This window comes from Jaculus jaculus, chromosome 6 (assembly GCF_020740685.1).
Source record: "Jaculus jaculus isolate mJacJac1 chromosome 6, mJacJac1.mat.Y.cur, whole genome shotgun sequence".
Classification (NCBI taxonomy): domain Eukaryota; kingdom Metazoa; phylum Chordata; class Mammalia; order Rodentia; family Dipodidae; genus Jaculus; species Jaculus jaculus.
In genome coordinates this window covers 125,855,583-125,876,686 of record NC_059107.1, presented here as the reverse complement: position 1 = coordinate 125,876,686, position 21,104 = coordinate 125,855,583, and the positions used below count along the sequence as shown (strand labels likewise).

Below are 21,104 nucleotides of genomic sequence, written 5' to 3'. Positions count from 1 at the left end.
GTGAATAGACGAAGGAGCCATGGTGACTGCCTTTAAAGTGTCAAAGGCAAATAAATGGACTGTACCCAAATTGTTCAGAAGAAATGCAGACATCTTGATCTTAGTCCAGTGAAACCATTTTCAAAATCTGACCACAAAAACTCTAGATAAATGTGTTGTAAGCTTAGTTTGCAGTAATTTCAACAAAGACATGCTGTATAAATGACTATTTACCTACCATTATTCGATAACTAATCCCTCTTTTCTTCAATGAATAACCAACCAAAAGGGTTGTTTCCATGCCCATTGGTTAGTCCCACTGGCCAAACTGAAAGTTATCTAAGTCACCATATCTCAAAACATGTGCTGGTATCTGGTAAACCTAAATAACCATACTTTTTCTACTTGATCATTGCTATCTTAACTTTATTTGGCCTTTAGCTCTTTCATGTAACTTTTGAAACATTTCTATGCATTCTATATCAAACATGGCTGTGAATTCTATACCCACTGTCACACAAACACTGTTTGGGATATTCATTGAAGGTACTGAAATGCAGTGATTCTTTGAGGTGAGCTGACATCTTAGAACAGTCTCTTTTATAGATAAACTTGGTGGGTTTAAGAGTTCTTCTACATTTTTATACTTTATTATTTCATGAAATGCTTGTATTTCCTTTGTTAGCATTATAATTAAACATGTTTTGTCTTTCAGACATGGTCTTCCTATTTATTCCACACAGGCCTTGAACTTTTGACCCTCTTATTTCTGCCCACTAAGAAGTTTAGTTTATGGTATGTACCACTGTACCTAGCCCTAGACATGTAACTTTTTAGTTGAACTTTTAAATTTATTTTATTTTTTTATTAATTAGTTTTGTTCAGCAAATACAGTCAGTTTGGTATCATTGTTAGGCTCATCTGTGTTTAGTTGAATTTTTAAGTGGCCCTTAAAAAGTATGGATTTTAAAACTGTCTGAATAAAGAAACATTCTTTTGAAAATCTGACTCCCTTCCTATACCTTTTTATTCAATAATTTGTAGATTTTCTTTTAGGTCTATATAACCACCTTGCTTGTTTCTTTCTAGTCTTATCTTGTTTACTTATTTTCCTCATGGTACAATGCTGTCCATGACTTTCAGCTTAATACTGATTCCAAGTGTAGTAACAAGCATCTTAAACATGTTTGTTTTGTTCTTGATGCTGATCATCCACTGTCTCCGTCTTCTCTTTCCCTTCCTTCTTCCCCCTCCCTCCCTTCCTGAGAGGGTCTCACTAGGTAATGTCGGTTGGCATTGCTTATGGGAGTGCTGGGAAAACAGGCACTCCACTCGTCACTCTGCCTACTTCAACAGCATAACCTTTCATGCTGCTTCTGTTGGCCTACCATTTGATTCAGGTTTTGGGGCACACATTCATTTTCAAATTAATGAGGTATCCTTACCAACTGTTTCTAATTTACCAAACCCCATTGTTTTTTTTTTTTTTTCAGTTACAAAAGAATGTTACATTTGGACATTATTTCTTCAGACTTTTTATTTCCTGTTCTCTTTCATTCCTCTGGTACCATTTAGACATTTAATATGGTTTTCTTTACTTTTGTGTGTGTTCACTACTAACTTATAAGTCAGATACCCTGTATCTTTTCTTCTGCCAGCTTAAAGGTTTTTTTTTTTTTTCTTAAATTGACAAAAATAGTACCTATTAGTCACACACAAAATGTTGTTTGGAAATATGAAAACTGGAATGGCTAAATTTGAACAAGTTAACAGACAGACTACCTCACCTATTTTTGTGGTGAGAACATTTAAAATCTATTTGCATTTCAAGACTATAGTATATTGCTACTAGGTATAACCTCCATATTTATAAATTTATCTCTTAAACTTTCTATTTGAAAGAATGGCTTCTGGATTTCACGGTTTATTCTAATTATAGGTATTTACAGATATCTTGACTCCTTCTGTTCCTTGTCCCTCAACACTGACTGCTATAAAAAATGTTCTCGGGCTGGAGAGATGGCTTAGCGGTTAAGTGCTTGCCTGTGAAGCCTAAGGACCCCGGTTCGAGGCTCGGTTCCCCAGGTCCCACGTTAGCCAGATGCACAAGGGGGAGCACGCATCTGGAGTTCGTTTGCAGAGGCTGGAAGCCCTGGCGCGCCCATTCTCTCTCTCTCTCTCTCTCCCTCTACCTGTCTTTCTCTCTGTGTCTGTCGCTCTCAAATAAATAAATAAATAATTTAAAAAAATGTTCTCTTTAGGCTTATTTTCAACATGCTTTTTAAAAAGTCTTTGTATGTGTGTGTGCATGAAGGCACATGTGCTATGGTGCATGCACAGAAGTCACAGAACCACCTCTAGTGTCAGCTGTTGCCTTCCACCTTATTTGAGGCAGAGTCTCATGGAAGCCAGGCTGGCTGGCCTGTGCGTTTCTAGGGATTCTCCTGTCATCACCTGCCATCAGCTTATAGGTGTGCTGGGATTACAGATGTGTGCTACTGTTTCTGGCTTTACACAGGTTCTGGGACTCAAAACTCAGGCTCTCACAATTGCATGGCAAACACTTTACCCAATGAGCCATCTCCCAGACCTCTTTTTTTTTTTTTTTGGTTTTTTGAAGTAGGGTCTCACTCTAGTCCAGGCTGACCTGGAATTAACTCTGTAGTCTCAGGCTGGCCTTGAACTCACGGCGATTCTCCTACCTCTGCCTCCCTAGTGCTGGGATTAAAGGCGTGCGCCACCACGCCCGGCTCCAGACCTCTTTAAGTATCCTTATATTTATTTACCTAGAAGCATTTTTAAAAAATAAATTGCTTTGAGTTTTGTACAGCTCCTGATTCTGGTGACTTTTATACTCAAAAACAGAAAATTCTATATTCAGTATTTCTATTGCCCCATTATCTCTTCTCCTCTCAGCAGTAAATATGCATATTAAATATAATCCTATTTTCTACACAGCTCTTAGCCTTTCTTCTGCATTCTCCATCTTTCTGTTCATTGATGCCTCACTTGAGATATTGCCTTCTGACCTATGAAATCAACAATTATTTCCTTAGGGGCTTCCACTTCTCTTCCATTTTCCTTCCCCTTCCTCCCTCCCTCATGACCGCCTGGTGGGGAGAAAATTAAAAAAAGGCTGAGCAGTGGACAAGGAGGAAATGCAGGTTCTCATTAAGATTACTAAAATACTGTGACATTGGTGACATGGATAGACACTTGTTATTGCCTAGAGGAAAGATGCAGCACTTTTCCATTCATCTACAACTGATACAATTCCTCATGGGGCTGTCAGGGCTGGCAAGTGTTTAAGTGTAGGTGTTCCACATGGCTTTTGTGGGGCCCTTGGAATTTCTGTAGGTTTTACTATAGTTTGGTGGGTTTGTCTGAAAGTTTTCCTAGGCACCCCTTTACATAGTCATGGAATTTTGCCTAGAAACAATACTTCCTTATTTTTTTTGGGGGGGGAGGGGGAGGATCCATGCCCATTGCTACCATTTTCAGGAATAATTATGGACTACAGAAGCAAAAGAAAACCTGCTGAGCCATGTGGTATTGTTTTTGTACCTTCTGGATTATTCTTATGTTTGTCTTAACATGCAATGTTCAAGGGTTTTTGTTGTACTGAGCAGGAGAAAGGAAAACAAACAAGTATTTCACTTTTGCAGACTGGAAGAGTACAGTATATCTATTTCAGCTTTTTCTCTGGGTCTCCTATGGCTTCTTTCTGTAGTTTACCTTGGATTTGGGGCATCTCAGAGCTGCTTAGTTTGTATTGTTTGCCAGTACTATACACAACACCTTGTGAGATGATCTCTGCTATCTTTGTCCAAAATAGATGTGTTTAGTACAATCAGCTACCAGATTCAACAACCTGAAGAACTTTTAGCTCTAGCAGCTAGATATGATTTGAAGTGGAGCTTTATTTTATTTTATATTTGAGGTAGGGTCTCACTCTAGCTCAGGCTGACCTGGAATTCATTATGGAGTCTCAGGGTGGCCTTGAACTCACGGTGATCCTCCTACCTCTGCCTCCCGAGTGCTGTGATTAAAGGCATGCGCCACCACGCCCGGCTTATTCTTTCTTATGACTGTTGTATTTCTATCCATCTTTACTTCACAAGTGAGAACCTTCAGGGAACTAACTCAGAGAATGAGTAGTAGAACTGGTCTACTGGCCAGTTCTCATCTTAAACAGACTATGAATTCTAAACTTCTTCTCACTAGAACTGCTATTTTCTTGACAGCTCTGCTCACTCCTGCTCTCTGTATAGACTGGGAAAAAGCTGCCTGCCTAGTCAAACACCAACAAATGCGTCGGGGCATTTAGGATGAATGTTTAGACTTGGAAACAGAAACTTAGAAGAATGTGGAACAAAAGAAAATAACGAAATGTTCATACCCATATAATGTTACTCTCACTTTTGGTTAGAGAACCTTCTCTTTTCAGATGGCAGTGACCTTGAAATGACTCAGAAGCTATTATAGTGCTGGGAAGAAGCGACAGAGGAATGCTCAGCACTGCAATATCTCTATCACACTTTCCAAGGCTCAGGGTCCATTGTGGAAGAGGTGGCAGAAAGAACATAAGAGCCAAAGGAAGGGTTGGACTCCTTACAACATACTCTTCTAGACACAAAATGGCCTGGAGATCCATGACCTCCAAGTGTCTGACACTACCTACATAAAACCATCATAATAGAAGGAGGAAAAGATCATGACATCAAAATAAAAGCGAGACTGATTGAGCGGGGGAGGGAATAAGATGGAGAGTAGAGTTTCAAAGGGGGAAAGTGGGGGGAGGGAGGTAATTATCATGGGATATTGTCTACAAGTATGGAAGTTGTCAATTAAATAATAATTAAATTAACAAAAAAGTAAATAACGGGGAAGAGTTCAAAGGAAAAACAATCTACACAGTGACACGTGGCCAAAAGACCAATGAGGCCCTGGAGTGAAAGAAGCCTGATAAGAAATATCAGACCTGGTTGGAATCCGGAGGAGAGCCAGTCCCCAGATAATTAGCACATCTAGTGCTGGAAGGCGCTACATGAGCTACCAGGGGAAAGTGGCCAACATCTGTCCAAACCACTCACAGTCTAAGTGACTGAGAATCAAACAACTTGATGTGATGCTCACACAAGTGTAGTTGCCATACAGCCATGGGGGGTAACCAACTGCTCTTGGATTGGCTAATAGATCTACTCAGTGGAATGGAAACCATATCTGGAACTGGGAAACAAGTCAGAATCATATCCAGATAATGATTCTGCTTTCCACTGTCAAACTCTCACTAACCTTAGACAATAAAAGTGTCTAAACCTTTCTAATGCTCTCTAAATTAATAACGGTTATCCCAATTAACTGGCACTGGCTTCACTATATATTGGAGAATCTGCTTCTCTTTTTCAGATGGGAACTGGACTTGAGGCCATCACCAACACAGCGCACTCCACCCCAGCCCCAGTTGAAACCACAGAGGAATTGGGGAAATGAGCAACAATACTGCTCTCTTAGTTAAGCTAATATAAGCACAAGGGTGATGGAAAAAGATACTGAGGATGCTCAACACCTACCAAACTATATATCCAGATGCTCCTACGTGCCCATCACTGAAGTAGACTTAAAATGCTCCTAGCATAGCTCAGGAAATTTTGTGGAAGAGGGGGCAGAAAGATTGTTAGAGCCACAAGTTGGGACATTTTGCACAGAGACATTGCCTCTCCCCAATAACTGACTGACTGCTGCCCCCATAAAGCATGATTCACCATCCCCACAGGGTTGACTTGCATCCCCAACGAGGAAGGCCTCTTCAGAAAAGGGGCAGGGAGAAAGAAAAGGATGGTACCAACTTGTGATGTTTATATACAAAATATGTCCATATCTAATTAAAAAAAGAGAAATACCCAGTTTCTTCTGGACAGCAGTGAAGACAGGAATATGGAAGGCTGGAAATGGCTCAATTTTTAAGTGAGAAGATTAGGGAAGGAATGGAAACAAATTTAAGAGGCCATTACGGGAACAACAAGTTTATGAACAGATTTGATGTCTTAAAAGACAAGTAATCAATTTTTTTCTTTTGTTTTCCGAGGCAGGGTCTCATTCTAGCCCAGCTTGACCTGGAATTCCCTATGTAGTCCCAGGTTAGTCTCAAACTCACAGTGATCCTCCTACCTCTGCCTCCAGAGTTCAAAAGGCATGAGCCACCATGCTTGGTACAAGTAGTCAATTTCTAAGTGGACCTCAACTTGCATAATTTTCTAAGTATTTTTTTCAACAAGCTGAGTATTTTAGGGTGAGCTCAGAAGGAGGATCTGGTTTTCAGAAGAATATGATCCATTATTTTTTATTTTTTATACATTTTAGACTTGTAAATATATAGGAAATAGATAAAGATTAGTAATTATCTATATAGAAATAATAGTTGCAACTAACAGTCTATGTAGATATTTACATATAGTAATTTCTATCAATGAAAGATATTTTTCCTTATCAAAAGATATTTAAAATAAAAGCCCCTTCTTTTTCTGTTAATACACGTAGATTTGTTTTTGAAATCTGAAAAAAACCACCCTACTTTAATTGAAAACATACCAAATAGCTATCAAAATTCTCAAATCAGAATCAATAACAGGGCATTTGTAAAATTTGCCAAAAATTGCAAGGGTATGCTTGCATCTACAGAATTTGTTAAACAGATTATAGGGAAATGGGAACAACTCCTGTTCCTTTACTCTGTATAAATAATGAATTATGTTGGAGAAGGGACAGAAACAATAACAACAAACAGATATGGGGTTATTATCCTACCAGCAGACCTGAATGTCTATAATGGTTGTTAATGATGGGTATCTGTTCTAAGCAACAACTTATGCTACATGATTGTGAAATAGTCCCACAATAAACCTTACTGAGTTACTAATCCCTATTAACTTACCTGTTAATACCTCAAAACCTTTAAGAAACATTTTACATATGTTACCTTAGCATTATGGTAATATTTCATGCAAAGAAGGACTTAGTAGAGACCCAAATTTGCTAACCTAAGCTATAGTTGTTGTATATTTGTTATAATAGCTCAAATATAAAGTCTTTCTAAAAAATGATTAAGTCACCCTTAATAAATTCACTGAAACACTAAAACATCGCTTCCCTCACAATACATTATAGTTATTTTATTTATTTATTTTATGTATTATTTTCAATTGCTGAGGATGAAATTGTATATCTTACACATACTAAGAAAATACTCTTATCTCTGAGCTATATCCCCACTCCATAATAATTATTCAATAAAATTCTCATACCATCTGGTGATGCCATAATAATCTTTAATAATATCCTGAAGAACAGCACGATAGAAAAGTGATTCGGTAGGCAGCTGAAAAAAATGCAGATATATTTGTAAGCCTAATAAATTACTAAAGCCAAACAATCAGATTCATGCTAGAGACTTGGGATTCAGTGAATGTTACAAACCTGACTTTGCTGTTAAATACAGATGAATATTTCAAGTTTTTTTTCACACTAAGTTAAAGTATTACCGTGAGACTAATTTTCACTGTGAAAGTAATTCTGAAAGAAAACAGAAGAAGCCATAAAAGAAATAGTAGTGAATGAGGAAGAAAAGTCTTAATCAATGAAAACCTGAGCTAATACTTATCCGGTAAAAATGTAGAAACAAACAAAAAAAAAAAACCCAGCCAAGTGATCTCTGAAGTCTCCTGGAGTTACGAAGGATATGTTTAAGAGAAGATATGGTGGCTTTGTCCAGAGGGAAGTAGACTACAGATAATCTGCAGCATGTACACCCTAACAGGCTAGGTAACTAAAGAAAGCAATACTAAAATCATGTCTGAGGCCTGAAACATTGCAGCAGCACAGAGCTAAACTGTATAGTTGAAAGAACACAAGACATTGAAGACAGCTCTTCTGGGGGAAGGAGAGGTACAGGCATCCCAGAAAAGTGCAAAGGCTTTTGACAGGAAGAAGGAATGGCTAAAGAGAAGGACCCCAATGAAACACAATAGTGCAAAGAAGCTAAAGCTATAAAAATATATAAAATTTGCAAGAAAATTGATGGATCTGGAAATAATTATATTAAGTGAAGTGATCCAAACTCAGCAAGTCCCAAATTGCACATTCTCACTCATATGCAGATTTCTAGCACTTCAGGCAGCAACAGAAATGGTGCTCCTGAACTAATGAACTGCAAGCCACCACAACTACATGTACACTTCCATAAGAGCTCAACATTGTTGAGTACAGGACCAGCAAATATGAACTAAAGGACAGAAGCTGGCCAGCTTTCAGGCAGAATTACCACTGGAAAAAGAAAAGAAAATGCTGAGCAAAGATTAAGGGAAGTCAAGAGTAATGAGTGCCTTTGAGACAACAAAGCTAACTTCCCAATGACTGGTTACATCCTTATACAGAAGTCACTGGGATGCATTTATCTACTGCATTAGTTTTTTTTTTGTTGTTGTTGTAATGTATGTTTTCCTTTGGTATCCAAAGCTGTTATTTTTTCCTATTTTCAACTAGAATAAAAATGTTTAAATTAAGTAGGAGTTATCACAAAATGACAGTATGTCTGTATGTTCAGGCAGAAAACCTACTCTCTACAACCACCAAGTTCGCATGTGGTGCTGAGTTTACACAGAACAAGAAGGTAGGAGTTGGGAGTTCAATGTGCCTTCCTGGATTTCCATCTGATTGTACTAACCTTGTAAGATATGATGGATGACATCTTGATATAGCACTTGGAAAGAACACACACTTTTTCTGCAAGATGGGGATAGTGGGGAAGGTGATCTAATAGGAAACACCAGTCCCTAAATCAGATTCTAAAATAACTCATTCAAGGAAAACTTATACAGGTACTTGAATGTAAAAATTAATAAGCTTCAAATTATTGGACAAAATCTCTTTCCAAATGCAAAATCCTTCAACTAAGACAAAAACCCACTATTTTCAAAACTTTCCTTCCCTGAAAATGCAGACTATTTAGAATTTCTTTCCATTGAACATTTTTCTCATTTGAGTAATTTTTTTTCAGTACCAAAATTTCCTACTTTACCATCTTCTCTAACTTCCTTGAAAATCTCCTAACTTCTATTACAATAAATGCTGAACTCCCATTTTATATATCGATACCTAACCTTGTAATACTGTACTGAAATTCCAAGAATTTGGTAAATCTACTATTACATAAAGCAAAACAGTATGTTAGAACTGTTAGAACTACAGATTAATTTAAAACATCTTAACTATTTTTAAAATATGTATTAACAGCAGGAATATGTTATAACATATTTAAGGAGTTTCATTAAAATATTTTATACATGTGTACAATGTATTTTTTATCACATTCATACTCATTGCCCTTCCACTCCTGCTGCTCCCCCTTTCCAACTTTTTATTGATTTAACTATATTTGATGGAAATTTTAGCTTTATATGAAAAACTGATGTAGTTAAACTTCCCTATGCTTTGAGAAAACTACATAAAATGATAGCAAGATAATTTATAAATGTATTTATTATTAAACACTGACAGGAGAGTGACAAAGCAACAGCAAGATTATGAAATGTTTTAAATAAGACAATGCATAGAGATATACAAGCAGGAGAGAATAATGTACCATTCCCAAGTCACTCTAATACAAGTTTTATAGCTATTTCTTGAGAGAAAGGGAAGAGAGTTAGAAAGTGCTTTCAAGTGCTGTTTGTTCTTGGAATAACGAGAACTATCCATACTGGTAAAACATAGATGTGGGGAGCTGAAGCAGCTTATTCCTGACTATTCCAGGAAGAAGCTGGTTACAGCTACACTTCACTTTCTTTCCATCACACTGATGGGTCTACTTAACTTTAAATGCATTTGAAAACGGGAAGAGGGCTAGAGAGATGGCTTAGCAGTTAAGGCACTTGCCTGTGAAGCCAAAGGACCCAGGTTCTATTCCCTAGGACCCCACGCAAGACAGATACATAAAGTGGCATGCACATCTGGAGTTTGTTTGCCACAGATGAAGGCCCTGGTATACGCCCGCATTTCATGTCTCTCTCTCTCTTAAAAAAAATTTAAAAATCGGGCTGGAGAGATGGCTTAGCGGTTAAGCGCTTGCCTGTGAAGCCTAAGGACCCCGGTTCGAGGCTCGGTTCCCCAGGTCCCACGTTAGCCAGATGCACAAGGGGGCGCACGCATCTGGAGTTCGTTTGCAGAGGCTGGAAGCCCTGGCGCGCCCATTCTCTCTCTCTCTCCCTCTATCTAGCTTTCTCTCTGTCTCTGTCGCTCTCAAATAAATAGATAAAATATTTTAAAAAATATTTGAAAAAAAAATTTAAAAATCACATAAGTGGGCATTAATACCCTACAACTTTTTCTCTTCCCAATCTCCCAGGGAGGCAGTAAGTACTTAAAAACTTGAATTGCAGTTAAGAATTTGAAGTTGGTTCAAAACTCAGCACTTGATATCTTAGAGTTGCCTCATGTATATTGTGGGATAATAATGAATAACACAGTACTATGCACTTATTATCTTATTCAGTGAGAAGAACTTTAAACAGTATCTTGGTAAGCTATATATTAGACTGAAATATTGTTTCCATGATTATAACTACTAATTTTCTATGAAGACAATTACAGTTGATATTAACTGAGCACTTATAATGGGTAAGACATTGTTTGAAGCATTATACATATCTCAGCCATTTCACTATCCTAGCTATGTTACAAAACTCCTCCACCTCTCATTCCCAAGAAAGCCCTATCTTCAATTTAGGAATTACACTACAAAGAAATTACAGCATGTATCCAGGATCATTAAGCTAGTAAATGGTGAAGGCCTGGTACAAAAATAGTTTGAAGCTAACACCCACAATACTTAACTTCCTTCAAAACAATTAAGTTGAAAATAAGAACAGAAACAACAAAATACTTACCATGTTCCTGTCCCAGAGTAAACACCCAATACATGACACTTGTTATTGCTATTTGCATTATTCTTTTTAACTATTTTATTTATTTTTTATTTATTTGAGAGAGAGATAGATAGATACAGAAATAGATAGGTAGAGAGAGAGAGAGAGAAGATGGGCATGCCAGGGCCTCTAGCCCTGTAAATGAACTCCAGATGCATGTGCCCCCTGTGCATCTGGCTTATGTGGGTTCTGGGGAATTGAACCAAGGTCTTTTGGCTTTGCAGGCAAGCACCTTAACTGCTAAGCCATCTCTCCAGCCCAATTTATATTATTCTTAAAGTAGTTTTTCAAACTCAAACTGACATTATTGTTTCTTGAAAAGACACAAAGAATTTCTAAAATTCAGGCTCAACAAGAGTTATTTTGTGGAAAGCTTCAAAAAGATCTCCTAAAAAAATCCTCATATGTGTCATGAAAATCAAGGGGAAGAGGATATATCATATGGGTTTTCTAGAGGTTTATACTTTAAAGCCCATTTAGTGTTTAAACTAATGACTAATCAAGTAAAAAAAAAAATCAACTGAAATGTTTTAGATTATAATTAAATAATATATTGAATGCTATGGCTGATTTATCTTTACTAGAACTAGGCCCAGAAAAGCCCAGTAGTCAGCAAGAACATTTGTTAGAAATATTTATAGGCTGTTTAATGCAATATAAAGAAATGAGAGGTTAGTGTAAGAGCATAGGTGGAAACTCTCCACAAAGCTCAATTTACTGTTCTGAAAGTTCACTTCACATTTAAAGTAAACATATGTATATATTTGAATATGCAGTGGTGACAAGTCAAGGTGATATTTATTAAAATCCATCAGGTTTCAAGTTCAGCTACAGGTCAAGTCTGAAGAGGGCTTGAGAGAAAACTATCATTTTTATTAACTGGATTAAAGTAAACACTCTCACTTACCCCTTGGCCAACTGCAACCCGCTCCAATGCCTTTAAAGAGAAAAAAGAAAGAAAAAAAAAACAACAAGGCTAAAATACTTAGTCTTATCTCAAAAAATGTATAAGCACACTGCATATGGGGTTTGTAAAAGTGACAGTTAAAAAGATTGATTAAGTGGTAACATATAAGTTTATACAGTTAAAAGTGCTGATATTATTAAAGAATGTTAACTAGCATGCTTGTATAAATTAGAGATAATGTATGATGAATACGTGCTATCTACACAACCACACTCACACTCAAGCAGGAAAGAAGTGAAGGGCCACGTTTGACTCATACAGTGTCCCCAAAAGATCAATTCCAAAGCTGTGTGCACATATACAAACCAAAATAAACTTCACTTTGGAGTATTTCTTATAATTTATGATGGACATGCAACTTTAACTTTCTTTTTTTCTAGTGCTAGGAATTGAACTTGGGGTACTTGAACACACTGGGCAGGTCACCAAATGACCCCTCCACCCTAATTTCATTCTTTAGCAAAATATCAAACAAAAAGTAAATTATAACTTAAGTTAGATGTAGCCCATGGTTACTACCATGATCTTTGCTTCCGGGTCTGTCATGATGTAAAACAGCCTCTTCGACATGCACTTACTGCCATGAACTGAACTAGTCCACAATGCCTTCCTCACCATGATGGACTGAGACCCTCTAAAGCCAAAGTAAACTTTTCTCCCTTATGTTGTTTTTGTTAGGTATGTGGTCATTGTGGCACAAACATAACTAACATGTTATACCATATATTTTAACAATTTATGTGTACTGTTTAATATTTATATTTATAGTTAAGCTACAATACATTTATACAAAATATTTCCTAGCATTTCTAATAAATGTTTATAGTCCTGTAGATGAGAAATATGCCATAACTTAAATATGCTATGGTGCTTTTTGAAACTTTTCATTTATTTTTTAAAAAAATATTTTTATTGGGGCTGGAAAGAAGGTTTAACAGTTAAAGCATTTGTCTGTGAAGAGTAAGGACCCAGGTTCTATTCCCCAGTACCCATGTAAGCCAGATGCACAAAGAGGCAAATGCGTCTGGAGTATATTTTCAGTGGCTAGAGGCCCTGGCATGCCTGTTTTCTTTCTCTCTCTCTTAAAAAAAAAAAACATTTCTTCATTAATTTGAGAGATAGAGACAGAGAGAAAGAGGCAGATAGAGAGAAAGAGGTGGGGGAGCCTAAAAACTATAAACACATGCGCCACTTTTTGTATCTGGCTTTACATGGGTGCTGAAGAATTGAACCTAAGCTATCAGGCTTTTTAAGCAAGTGGTCTTAATGACTGAGACATCTCTCCAGCCCTAGAAACTTTTCATTTCTTAGTCACACATTTGTGCACTTATTAACTTTTATAACTAAATTAGATATTAAACATTTAATTGAAATTTTAAATTTGAATTAGAAATACTTCCAAATTTAAAGAAAAGTAGTTAAAGTATAATTGATCTGCTTACGTTTGCCACACAAATTCTAAGTAGCTATATCTTATCAGCTTTCTAGGTTCTTATTTTAGACATAGCTGAATCATATACTTTTCAAATTAAAAGATAATATACAGATTGTTTATGTCAGTGAATGTTTACATATGTATAAGATCATTCACAAGATCAGTACTTGCTTTGAGTTGTATAGCTAGTTAGTAACTGAACATAAGTAAAATAGTTGTTCATTGAACCTTCACACCATGAAGATTTGTATGTGGGGGAGAGGGAGAATTAACTGCATGAAAATATGCTTCAGAGAAATTGTTTTGAAAGTCTCATTGGTCTAGGAACCATTATTCTAAGAAGAGCTGTCATCCTACTAATGTGAGCAAGTTTCTCATACACATAAGCTACAAGGAGAAGAAAAATGCGCAGAGATGTATGGGAGGCAGCGCTAGACAAGGGAGCTATTATTTGTGCATGAGTGGATTTCCAGGGCATTTCTAGGGCCTATAAGCTCTGCCAGTGACATAGCACATAATAATTAGTATACCAGTAGTAGAAATGATACACCTTAAAATAATTCATTTTTTAATAGCTGGACATTAAACAAATTATTTAATGAACTATACAGTATTTGAAAGTTTTTACTATATAAATTGAAATCAATCAACATGTTTTGCTATATGTAAAAGATTAATAAAAGTAAGCAATTTAATATAAGCCTCATCTTATACAGTTACCTTTTTACCATATATTGTAAAAAAAAAAAAATATATATATATAAAATCTACTCTTGGAAAATTTCATTGGGGATGGAGAGATGACACAGCAGTTAATGTGCTTGTCTGCAAAGCCTGATAACACAGGGTTGATTCCCCAGTACCCACATAAAGCCAAATATATAAAGTGACATATGTATCTGAGTTTGTTTGCAATGGCTAAACACCCCGGCATACCCATATTCATTTTTTCTCTCCTTGCAAAATATTCCAATATATAATACACATGCATTAACTATAGTCTTTGTGCTGTAATTTAGATCTCTAGATTTATTAATCCTAAAACTATATTTTAATTTCAGTTGACAAAAGAATCATAATACTAATTTGTTCCTATACAAACATGGTCTCAAGAACAAAGAACAACAGGTGCTAAAGTATTAGATCTAGGAACAGAGGGCAAATCAAGCACAATGAAATTTTTAACTAGATAGTTACTTCACAACCCAGGTAACTTAATTTTTTTTCCCATTGTATAAAAAATTATAAGAACAATTAAAAATTGTTCTTATAAGTGACTTCTACAAAAGCACACAAAGATACTACTGTGTTTAAGAATTGCTAGTTGGTATACTTCATTTAACAATAGTAATCATGCAGAAACATTGTCTATGATATTGCATATAGGATAGATAGTATCGAATACTTTATCACTTTTCTTAATTATAATATGCAAACACTTAATGCTAATGTTCTTTACAATTCTGTATTTAATAAATTGGTATCAGTCAAAAATAAATTATGCAACATTAGCATAAAGCTCTTACTCCAGGAAAAAAAAATAATAACCTTACCAAACATGCTGACATTCTTGCATTACGTCCACAGCACCATCTTTCTTCCTTTAAATAGTGACACATTGGGAATCCCCACTTTTCTTGAGTACATTCTACAGTTGGGGGAAAACATGAATTATTTAAACAAATTCTTTTAGTTCTAATAAACAATCTACTGAAAAACAAATTAGTCATTAAGAAAGTCAAACAGTAGTTAAAAGTGGAAGTGGTGATATTTGACAGGTGCTTCCAGTTTATCAGATGAAAGCATATTAATGTCATGAAAATGGTATTTGCACAACAGTTTTCCAAACCATTTCTGAGATTCAGCAGTTTAAAAAGCAGGCAGTCCCTATGTCCAGAACAATTAAGAAGATAACTCAGAAGATACCAGACATTTACTGCCAACCTGACTTTGCAAAAAGAAGTGTGTGACTGAACACAACAGTCGGTATTATATTCCTGGACAGTATGAATCCATTCCTAACAATGTTGAAGCATTTATTTTTTTGCCACTGACTCACTTTTCAGAAAAGGACAGCTGTTCCAGGCTCTTATTTCTTCATTGTTTAAGAAGCTGAATGTTTTCAGCTATACTTCTGTTGGGTTCAGTTGTACTTAATGACCCAAATAAGGACAACAACAATTCACATACCTACTTCCAGCTAAGTGCCAGTATTACATACATAAGTTACTGAGGTTCAAAGAAAAGACCTCATGTAAAACTATTAATTACAAAATAAATTTTTATTTTAAGTTAAAGTCTCAGAACAGAAATCAGTGTTATAAAACTGTCAATTGGATGAAAATTGAGATAACTATATGCACATAGTCTTATTATGTTTAAAGGAAACTACTAACTTGAAAACAGAGAAACCCCTTAAAATAAAACAAAATATAGGTATAATCATTAAGTAACATTGCATTATGAAGGAATGCATGGTTTTTGATTAACAGATAAAAAGTTTAAATTTTAGCCTTTCAGGTATTAAAATTTATAATAATATAATCTATCAAAAGACTTTTTCATACCTTTAGAATCATGTCTATACATGCAGCTCTAATACTGATATAGTCAGTACTTATTATTACTGAGGCACTATTGCAGAGGCTTTAAATGTCTTAACTTCCTGAGTCCCTACATCAATTCTATGAACTAAATACCCTACCACCATGTTTCAGGTAAGGAACCAGTACAGGCAGGTGAAGACAATGGTTTGATTTACAAATCTAACACACAGCAGAACTAAAATGCAAACCTAGGCTATCTGACTCCAGAGCCCACTACCTCACTTGCGATTGAATAGGATTCATGTAGTCCTTGAAGCCTATCTGGTTCTGGGGTCACTTGACCACTTTTATTTCCAAGATGGCTTGAAACAGGGATAGAGTTTTACTGAGATGCTTATTGCTTAATGAAAGGATGACTACAGCCAGGTATCACTATTAGGAATAAAGAACAGAGAGGCTATTTTATGAATCCTGGTCAAAAAAGTACAAGTGGTAAAAGTTGTAAGTTCTCATCCCTAAATCCATTCTCCCCTTGCTCCTGGCAGTACCAGAACTTTTAACTGTTGACATTTAAGACTGACTTTCTCAGCACACATGCAGCCACATTCTAGTAGAGCTAGAGGATTTGGTAGGCTTTGGCCAGTTGGATATGAGCAAAAGTGCCATTTAAAAATTTACATGCTCTTTCTCTTATATTCCCTCCTCCCTGACTCTTTCTTCTTCCTAAATGTGATCGTGGTGGTAGGGAAACTTTCACCATGTCAACAACAACAAGAGGAGCAGACAGTGGAACAACACAATAAAAGCATCTGGGGTCCTTTTTTTTTTTTTTTTTTTTTTTTTAATGGGAAGCTCCCATATCTGCACTAATTGCTTACCTCTGGAGTGATATAGAAATATATTTATCTTGTTTTAGGCATTGTTGCTTTTGTTCTACACTATCATGCTTTCCCAACACTTCATATTTTAGTACTCTTAGAACCTGGAAACTTTATACATCAACCTGGAATCAATGATGACTTTGTTTGAGGGAAGGAACACCAAATGGCACAGGGATTGGACAGTTCTGTCCTAACATGGAAATATTTTTCAATGCTGTGATGTTTGAACAGAAACTTAAATAAAATGAGAAAGTAAACCATGAGAATACAGTCGGCCCTCTATGTCCTTGCACTCGACACCCTTAGATTCAACCACACATTTTCAACTTAAAAATATCTTAAAATTCAGTCTATACTAAGCAGTACAGACTAAACAGACAGTATTTTTTCATGTCATTATTTCCTTAATACTATAGTGTTAAGAAGTTGTTAATAACATTTATATTATAGCATATATTATAAGTAATCTACAGATAACTTTAAAAAGCATAGGAGATGATACATGCAAGTACTATGCTATTTTATACAAGGCACTTGAACATCTGCAGATTTTGGTAGCTCTGAGGGATACTAGAACCAATCACTTGCAGAACCTGAGGGACGGCTGCATTAGGGGATGATTTAATGAAATAAAACATGAATAACAACAAAAACTATGCTTCTGGGGAAAGCCAGCAAAATATCATAAAATTTGAACATGCTAAATGACTTAAAATGTCCCATCCTCTTCAAGTATCCCAACCAAATAATTACAATCTGACAGATAAACAAATGAATATACAAACTAGTAACACGGGGAAAAGGAGAAAAAAGTCAACATACTGAAGAACATGAAGCAAATTTCACTTAGAAAAAAAAAAAAAAAACAGAAAAAAACCAAACAATGGATTTGTAATGGAATAACTGATTTGCAATGCATCTCATGATGCAAAGAAAATAGTATGTCTACTTGCCTGAATAGAGGTAGAGAGATCCTCCTGGAGTGATAATCTAAGAAAACTTGGGACTGGAAAAAATATTACTTAACATTAGATTGAAAGGAACACAGAATTTCTGAAAGAAATACATTGCATTGGGTAAATCATTTTCAGAAAAAAAAAAAAAAAAGAAGAAGTAAGAAACCCATTCATACCCAAGTTATCCCCAAACTCTTGACCTAAAAAAACTATGAAAGATCATCAATAAGTATTGTGGCTGTCAGCCATTAAGTTTTAAGGAAAACTTATTATGTAATTTTAGATAACAAATACAATCTTGGAAGTGGAAGTTAATTATCCCATCCAAAAGATGCAAGACAGAAAAACACACTGCTGAAGGAAGTATGCTTCTTTAAAAAAAAAAGAGAGAGAGAGATCTTGATCATACAAGGAAGTAAGACTTTTCACAGCAGACATTACAGGTAAGAGACAATTTTAGTAATTCTGACGTTTAGAAGAATTTTGCAACCGAGAAGACAGGGAGTCCAGTCAACACAATGAATATACAGATTTATTTGATTAGGACCCTGGGAATAAGGGGTGAGGGATGAGATCTGCAATGGAGGCTGCCATTTAGGGATAAAAGAAGGCACAGTGAGGTGCCTTCTGAATCCAGACATAGTAGTGAAGCCAGAAGTCTTGTGATAGTTGAAAGGGAATTTTTCCAAGGAACCAGAGTTTTGGGTATTCCAACTGATGTCTAGGGATAATGGAGTGGTGGAGGCAAGGACGACCAGCATCCATTTGTTTCCCGATGACACAGCATGGAAGCCAGTGGGGAGCAGTCATACGTGAGGCACAATGGGTTATATAGTCAGAGAAATGGAGGCTAATAAATATGATTTTCTTCACATATATTCCCAGACTTGCGCTAACGAAGGTGATGAGACTGGAAGAGGGTTATTTTTGTTGCGGGGGGGGGGGGGATTGTGTAATAATGGGCTTTATTTGACAGGATTCAGGTATATTCTTTCTTAGAGCTCACAATGTTAATACTACCACAGTGAATGCTTACAGAAGAGTCCCCTTTTAAGCCATACCTTACAAAATGAAAGGTAGAAGGATGTTTCATTCCATGATTTGGCTCCTGAATCGCTATCTAAAACACTAACTCTAAGATCCTAAGGGAATTTACAGGACTGCCATCCTCAGCTCAAGGCTCTGTGAAACCAGGTGACTGACCTGAGCAGGGCATCACCATAAAGTTTTCTGAATGTGCTTCACAAATTCATTTGCACATGAGATCATAGTGGCCTTACTGATCTGTTCTACTAATGCAGTAACTGTAAGAAACCAAAACCCTCCAAGTCAAACAAAGCCGTTCATGTAAAGGTTAATCATCATCTCTGCAAATGATTTCATCAGATTCCTGTGATGAGTGAGGCCTCTTGTTGATGTGGAATTAGTCAGAGTTCACAGAGTTTCTATTGTTACCTGTCTTTAACCATGTCAAGCACTCACATCCCAAGCTAGTACACTCAGGCAATTTCAATCCTTACCAGTGAATCATGGTACTTTCTTCACTTCTATGCTAACTTTAAATAATAATACTGGAATAGATGAACTCTTTATCTTTTTTTCCCTTCTATTTGGATAGTTTTTTATTCTGCTTATCAACCCCATTTCTGGCTCCATTAACAATAAGCATTTTACTGTTTCACTTATTCTAGGCTAAGAGTATAAGCTGGGCATATAATTAAAAGGGACAGGTATGTAAACTATAATAGGCATGAAAATAAATACCCAGCAAAAAAATATGCCTACCTAGTAATATCTACACTAAAAGTGTTTATTAATGAGTCAGTCTAGATGTATATGCATGACTAAAGAATGTTAAATACCAAGTACTGAGAGGAAACACTGTGTTGTTCTAGAAAACACTGTGAAGTAGTACTCCAACACAGTTTCTTACTGTATGACAGGGATTCCCTTTCCTTCAAGAATTTGCTTTTGGTACATTTTTTAACATTTATTGACAATTTTCATGTAATTTTATTTTGAGATATGTATAGCACATCAGCAATAACTCCTATATTAATATTATGCACCCAGATTAACTTCATTCCTATAAGTTTCACTATTGTATCAGTCTGACATTAGAGGAAATTTAAATAAGTTGTTTACCCCTGGGGAAGAAAGAAACCAAGATGTTTTTAGCAAAGTAAAATTTAAGAGCATTTTCTCTAAAGTATCCAAATTCAGATCTGTATATAAAAGCAGTACACTGTAAACTAGTTTTTAAAAGTCTATTAGTCAACTCCATAAAATCTACCAACTTTGATGTTACATTACCTTCCTTATATTCAAAGTCCAGTGTTTTTTTTGACTATTTCTCTTAAGTGCATATGTTAACTTTCTGCTTTAGATTAACATTTGGCTTAGTTTATTTATAATCAACACGACGTGAACTTTTTATGTTCAATAAACCCAATCTACATGAGGTTGAAAAACTACTTTGTATTAGTTACAAGAAATAATGAGGTGCAAAGCCAAGAAAAAATGGGGAAAACTATATTAAATATCCATTTCTGAAGACTGCTATGGAGCTAAAATATGACTTACGGCAAAAAAAAAATCAGTGCCAACATTCTACAAAACTTATGGCTGACTGAAGATCAGATGCAGCTGTCAGTGTGAGCTAAGTGCCCAAAGAATGCCAAGTACATCTAGAAATATCTGCATTCATCCCATACAAATTGGAAAGAATTATTCTGACAAAGGTCTAGCTGAAAAGTGAAAAGCAATGTGATAATATAACAAAAGCTATAAACTATTGGTTCTACATCCTGTCTGTTATAACAAAGAAAAGAACACTATTTAGAATAGCCACTCTCACATCAGAAGCCCTTTTCAAGGTGAGACAAGTCCTCAGTTTCTCACTGAATTAATGAGTTAATTAATAAACTGCTAGTATTGTTGATTAAGAAAATGAAAATGTTTTTGCTATGATTTTTTTCATGAGGCATGTGTCTGAAGTTCATTTTTAAAAAAGTCAGAAAACAGTTACTTCTACAGTAGTCATTCCACTATTATACCAGTAGGCACCTCTTGTCTGGCAGGTCGGTATGATAGCATGCAGGGGCCACTGATGACTTTTTCTTCCTCAGCAGCCTGCATAACACCCTCTAGCACTATGGACAGATTTCTTTTCCTCCTGAACCAAAAAAGAGGTGACTATGGAAGAAAATCTCTAATCCCATGGCAACTTCTCACAAAGGCATGATACTTAAAGTTGTAGCAATCTTGAAAGAAAAGCATACAAATGAATCCAGTGTAGGTGAACCAGCATATCAACACTAGAATTACTACCTCCTGACTTATGCTTATGCCAGTAATTAGA

The 21,104-nt window shown here is 35.9% G+C and overlaps 1 protein-coding gene across 2 annotated transcripts in view; it reads right to left on the bottom strand.

Annotated features, from left to right (window-relative positions):
- Positions 1 to 21,104, bottom strand: part of Mettl25 (methyltransferase like 25) — an 82,000-nt gene that overhangs the window by 33,298 nt on the left and 27,598 nt on the right. For both annotated transcript variants that reach the window (XM_004650151.2, XM_045153466.1), the window contains 3 exons: positions 14,914 to 15,008; positions 11,866 to 11,895; positions 7,284 to 7,357 (listed from right to left, as the gene is read on the bottom strand). In XM_004650151.2, coding sequence (XP_004650208.2) covers positions 7,284 to 7,357; positions 11,866 to 11,895; positions 14,914 to 15,008 — 199 coding nt within the window. The remainder of the gene's footprint in view (positions 1 to 7,283; positions 7,358 to 11,865; positions 11,896 to 14,913; positions 15,009 to 21,104) is intronic.